This window comes from Gadus morhua, chromosome 21 (assembly GCF_902167405.1).
Source record: "Gadus morhua chromosome 21, gadMor3.0, whole genome shotgun sequence".
In the NCBI taxonomy this organism is placed as follows: Eukaryota; Metazoa; Chordata; class Actinopteri; order Gadiformes; family Gadidae; genus Gadus; species Gadus morhua.
The window spans coordinates 18,283,295-18,289,294 of record NC_044068.1 but is presented as its reverse complement, the minus strand read 5'-3'; the positions used below and the strand labels follow the sequence as shown (position 1 = coordinate 18,289,294).

General features: G+C 50.1%; 1 protein-coding gene across 1 annotated transcript in view; it reads left to right on the top strand.

The window, feature by feature from the left end:
• Positions 1-717: 717 nt before the first annotated feature.
• The window catches only part of LOC115534701 (glutamate receptor ionotropic, kainate 2), a gene marked incomplete at its 3' end in the record, with an annotated part of 42,407 nt that continues 37,124 nt past the window's right edge, over positions 718-6,000 (top strand). The window contains 1 exon segment of the mRNA XM_030345857.1: positions 718-1,136. Within this exon segment, the coding sequence (XP_030201717.1) occupies positions 1,019-1,136 (118 nt within the window).

The following is a 6,000-nucleotide window of genomic DNA, read 5'->3' as shown; positions in this document are numbered from 1 at the left end:
CTCTCTCTCTCTCTCTCTCTCTCTCTCTCTCTCTCTCTCTCTCTCTCTCTCTCTCTCTCTCTCTCTCTCTCTCTCTCTCTCTCTCTTTCTTTATCTCCCTCTCGCTCATTCCTCTCTCTCAACCTTCTCTAATACCTTGTCTCTCTCACTTCCTCCCTCTCTCTCTCTCTCTCTCTCTCTCTCTCTCTCTCTCTCTCTCTCTCACTTCCTCCCTCTCTCTCTCTCTCTCTCTCTCTCTCTCTCTCTCTCTCTCTCTCTCTCTCTCTCTCTCTCTCTCTCTCTCTCTCTCTCTCTCTCCCATCTCTCTCTGTCTCTCTCACTCTATCTGTCTCGCCTTCCCTCTCTATATCAAACCGCTCTCTCTCTCTCTCTCTCTCTCTCTCTCTCTCTCTCTCTCTCTCTCTCTCTCTCTCTCTCTCTCTCTCTCTCTCTCTCTCTCTCTCTCTCTCCATCCTCCCCTCCTCCTCCTCCGTCTCCTCCTCCTCTTCGAGAAGGCTGTGCTCTGCGGGCTCCGCGCTCACAACACCAGGCTTGGCTCGACGTCAGCGTCTGTGCAGCAGTGCAGCATAATGGGATCGTAGGCGAGCCGAGGTGCCTCACACACACAGGGCTGCAATCGCGACTCTCCCCTCCGCTTCCTCGCACCGCTCCGACCGTTCGCACCGCTGTACCCCATCGCCGTGCGGATAGCGCATAGCTGTGCCCCCCACGCCCCCAACCCACCCCCTTACCCCCACCACCTCCCCCAAGAAAACCAACCCAGCAGCCCTATGTATGTATGTATGGGGCCCCCACCGGATTTTTTTTTCACCTCTCGACATGGATACCCCGCCGTCCCTTGAACTGGGGGCTGGTTTCTTGGCGCAGTGAGGAGAGGATCCATGCCGGGACTGCTAATGGATTTAGGGAGAGCGCGAGTGACCATGCCGTGATCTTGCACGACCGGAGAGAAGAAATCCGCGGGAATCAGTAGCGTACGGGGGGGACTACCACCACTGTGCATTTTTTGACGAACAACATGAAGATTACCTCCCAGCTGGTAAATAGTCTCGTTTTCAGGTTCAACCTCAGGCTTCTCCCGCTCCTGCTGCTGTTTCTCGGATACTCTCGCGGGATGCCGCACGTCTTAAGATTCGGTAAGAGAGGCGACTTGTTGTTGAGGCTTGTTGCCTTCAATGGAAGGATGTGTACTATGACGGCTGATGTATGCAGACGTTGGTGCCATGTAATGCTCCTATCTTCCATGTCTCAATTGCACGAATGACTGTACCCTAACATAAAATACCTCCATAAGCTCCTCATGGGTCTGTTTTAAAGAGGGTTGTTTACTTGAACATGCCTGCTCATATGCTCCGAGGAGAGTAAGTAGCCACGAGGGCTACATTTTAAAGCATATAGTTAAACAATATATGGGCCAAATATATGGCTATACCGGCTGTCCAAGCTGCACTACCGGTACAACTTCGGCAAATGTTTCCAGATAGGCCTCTATCCTCGGTTCGCACACTTCCAAACTCAATATGTCTGTAAAAGTCTGTGAATAGGCCCACTGCAATCAACAGATAGCGCTAAATGTGTGGCACACGGCGATGCAATGGGCATCACCATACATGATTCGTGCACCTTCATCTATACTAGCATTCTCCGAATGCCTGATCACAGTAGTATAGATCAAGGTGAATGAATCAAGCATTCAGAGAATGCTTGATCAAAATACGGTGTTTTAAACCACTGACACGTCCGCTCTCATGTAAACACCTCCTGTGTTTGTGGGGATCAATCACACAGGACGCGAGGCCAATCGACGCGCCTCCCGGTCTTCTCACTCCGCCAGCATCGATCGGGACCTCAGTGGTTCCAGTCATCTGAGACCTTGCGTTCCAATCCCTTTCTGGGGGTCTAGCCGTGCTGTGTAACTTTGCGTTCCCCGTGCTGACACGCAGCTCGCCTTCGGTGTGTCTGGGACTCGTCTTTTTCTGACAGCAGATGGTACCTAATGTTGACAGCACCTCCTCCAGGCCTCACGCCGTCCCCGTCCCCCCGGGGCCTGCAGGTTTAACAGTCAGGGCGCGTCTGCAGAGAGCCACCGCCATGGCACCGGGCTGTGTTCGCTTCCCGGCCACCTCCTGCTGCGTCCTCCTGCTGTCTATGGTTTCCCGCGTTCCAATTCCCCCGTTTTGCTATCTCGGTCTCTATCAGAGCCATTGCTGTGCGACGCGTTGAAGAGCCTGTCCCGAGGTAGCCATGCGGCTATATCTCAGAGGGAACCGGCATGTGACCGGCCTCAGATCTTTGGCTCTCGGGCTTTACAACGCGTCTGCTGGACGTGTCATTCGCCCAAAGCGTAAAACGCGTGAACGGCACCAGAGACGCTCGGGCTCTTGGCTAGTCTGCCTGTTGCTATTTTGACACATTCACTTGACAATGACAAATATGTCTCTGAGCTCCGCGAGGGACGAGGCAATGTCCTCCAAAGCTGCGAATCTATCCTGATATGTGGCTGTTTCTGCTGCTGCGTGGGCCGCGTGTGTTGGCTGAGGGAATAAGGACATCAAGTGGATGGAATATAATGGCTGGGAGAGATGTGTTGTGCTCGTGTGTGTGTGTGTGTGTGTGTGTGTGTGTGTGTGTGTGTGTGTGTGTGTGTGTGTGTGTGTGTGTGTGTGTGTGTGTGTGTGTGTGTATGGGTGTGTGTGTGTGTGTGTGTGTGTGTGTGTGTGTGTGTGTGTGTGTGTGTGTGTGTGTGCGTGCGCGCGCGCGTGCGTGCGTGTGCGTGTGCGTGTGCGTGTGTGTGTGTGTGTGTGTGTGTGTGTGTGTTTGTTTGTTTATTTTGCATTCATAATTTGCATTTTGCATTTGTATCCAAAGCACGAAAAGTAGTAATGAAAACGAAATCCCTACATTTAAAATTGACAAAGAAACAACCGGACATTGAAGAGAATCGGAGTCACACAGTTAGGTAAGCAGAGCATATTTATTTGTCTCATATTTATTTTACATATTTATTAGTAATTCATTCATTCATTCATTCATTCATTCATTCATTCATTCATTCATTCATTCGTACATTCGTACATTCAATCATTCAATCAATCATTCATGCTTGCCTGATACATCAGAGGCACATCACAGACCCCCTCAAGGAGCCCTCACCAGGCTACCGGCCTGGTCCCATACTGTACGGGCAGAAGGCGCGTGGCTCAGCACAACGGCCCAGATGCTGCTCATCACAGGACAGGAGGCGGCCGCACGGCTAAATGAAAAGGTCAGCTCCCCGGGGCCTGTCTGTCCCTCCCCCGCCTTTCCGCGCACAGCACACACCAGCTCCCCTCCGTCGTGGGCCTCGTCTTTGCGGGGCTCACGGTAGGCCATTGTGCCGCTGCTGTTCTGCCCTGTCACACACGAGACCTTTAAGCCCCACCGCGGACCCTTCTGGTGGGCGGGCACGCATGTAGCCGGTGGAACGTGAATGGCATCCCCCCTTAAAAAAAACACGCTGCCCGCAGACGTTCATGGAGCTCCTAGTTGGTGTTTGTATTCAGGCTGGAGGAGGAAGCGACACGCTGCGTGTTTTGTTGTTGCGCCGGCCGATATAAGCCAGGAGTCTGGGATTGCAAACATCGTTTTTCCATGTAGTTGAGTGAAAGTCAGCAATATGTATGCGCCAAGCATTATGTCTTGTTTAGTTTGTTTATCGTGGACCCCTCCCCCCCCCCCCCGGCTGCTATACACATCGAGCAACAAGTCCGCTCTCTGGAGACTGTTATAGCCCCCAGCATCTCAATCTGATTGATTTATTTGGATGATAAAAAATGGGCCCACCGGCCGCACCGCATAAAAGTCTGCATAGTTTGCCGGCTTCAGATTAAGTTACAATCATAAAACAGATACCGGCTTTTGTTTTTTTATCATGGTATGTATTTAAAAACATGCTTGACAAACTAGTCTACGGTTTGAATTGTGGATGATGCATGAGGAACTCTGTGCTAAAAGGTCCATCTTCACTTGGGTTCAGCCATTTTGTTTGAATGCATTGCAGTCAGGTCACCTTCACTTTGTTGCCATGAATGCATCAAAAACACAAATGTAAATATAGCTTTTGCTACCCCCCCCCCAAATGATGTTTCTATTCATTTACTTCTGCTGGAATATAGTTCATATGCTGATATCATTCTTTTTAAGAAAAGAAGGGAAAAATGTTTGATTAAAGTTTGCTCTGCCTGAGGTGAATTGCCAAATCTCAAAATTGTGATAGCTAGTGTGTGTGTGTGTGTGTGTGTGTGTGTGTGTGTGTGTGTGTGTGTGTGTGTGTGTGTGTGTGTGTGTGTGTGTGTGTATATACATGCATGCGTGCCTGCATGTGCTTGACTGCCCGCCTGCCTGCGTGCGTGCATACGTGTGCGTGTGCGTGCGAGCGTGGTGCGCGTGCGTGCGTGTACGTGCGTGCGTGTACGTGCCTGCCTGCCCGCCTGCCTGCCTGCGTGTGCGCGCGTGTCTGTGTTTGTGTCATCATGGTTGTGAAGTGAAACCGTTATGAGGACGGTATTTGAGCGGCGGTTCCATGCTGGAGAATAGCCCCGGATTGGCTGAGTGCTAAAGTTAATGAACCCTGTGTATACAAGCACCTATCTCACATGGAAGTAGCTTCAACACACAACGTCAATATCCATTCGCCCAGATTGCATTTCCTACTATTCGGTAAACCAAAGCACAGAGACTGGTGTGGACACGGGGCGCACACACATACGGTGTCATCGCTATGATCTCATTGGGCGTAATGTTTTTGCGGCAGGAAGACAGGAAGTTATTCAGATGCCTGAGGAAGGAACAACAAGGCAGGAAGGGGACGGGAGTAAACAAAGAAAAGACGCGGTGCAGATTGACGTTGAGATGTTTTAATATCCGTCACCAACGGGGGGAGCGGTGACGGTGTTAAGTGGCAGCGGCGGAGGGGAGGCATGCAGGCACCGACTGCTTCCACATCACAGGAGGAGGAGGAGGGTCCCAGGGCTGTCTAGCACAACGCAAAGCATTGTTGACTCACAGGAAGTGGACTCTGTCTGCTCACTTCCTGCTTCCGTGTTTAAAGCCATTTCAATATGGAGGGGAATAGGGACAAAATGTGCTCATGAGTTAGTACATTTTAAACAGGAGCAAGAATTTCTGTCCCCTGCTGGAACACAAAAAATAAAACACACGGTGATTCATCTCCCAGACGAGAATAGCTCCATTGACTTCACACAGTCCCGGTATTCATCCGTCAGATCGCCTTGACGTCTCTTCGGCGTTATAAATGGTGCGGGCCACAGCTCAGACCAGCTCTTATGCCACAGGTCATCGCTATGACAGGTAGCCATGGCGACCCTACTGGTTTTTCAAGCCGACCAGAGCTAGCTCTGAGGTCTGTGGAGCGGGTCTCATGGTTACCGCTAACAGGAGCCTACTTATCCTGATGATGATGGACGAGGCAAACGTTGGATGGATAACCTTTGGGGAGGAGTAAATTGTAGCCTAACCATCGCGGATGAATGCTGTCTTATGCAAGGCAAACCCTCTTGGTCGTATCTTTGGCAAAGTGGTTTGGAAATAATGCTCTTAAAGCCCTCCTCTACTATCTCACCATATGTCTTCTGTTTGGTCTTTATTTATGACTGCCTCTCCTCCCTTATACATTAACCCACCAACCATGAAACATTTGGACCAATAGCAGACAGGAGAGATGGCAGTTCCTCACAGGGAAAATGCAAAGATTATTGCTTGTTACATATCAACATTTAGTCCATTCTCTAAAAGCTAATCGAAGCTCTTACAGGTCCTCGTATAGTAATGGGAGTAGGACGGGCTAAACGTATTTCATGATTCAAACCATCATGAAATGATTTTAAAATATGAGAATGTATTGAATTCCTCAATTTTTGCTGCTTCTTTCTTTAATAAGCAGTTTCGATTTCCTTGTGCAGCTAACTCGGGAAGGGATGACGTTCATATAGGTCCTTTTCA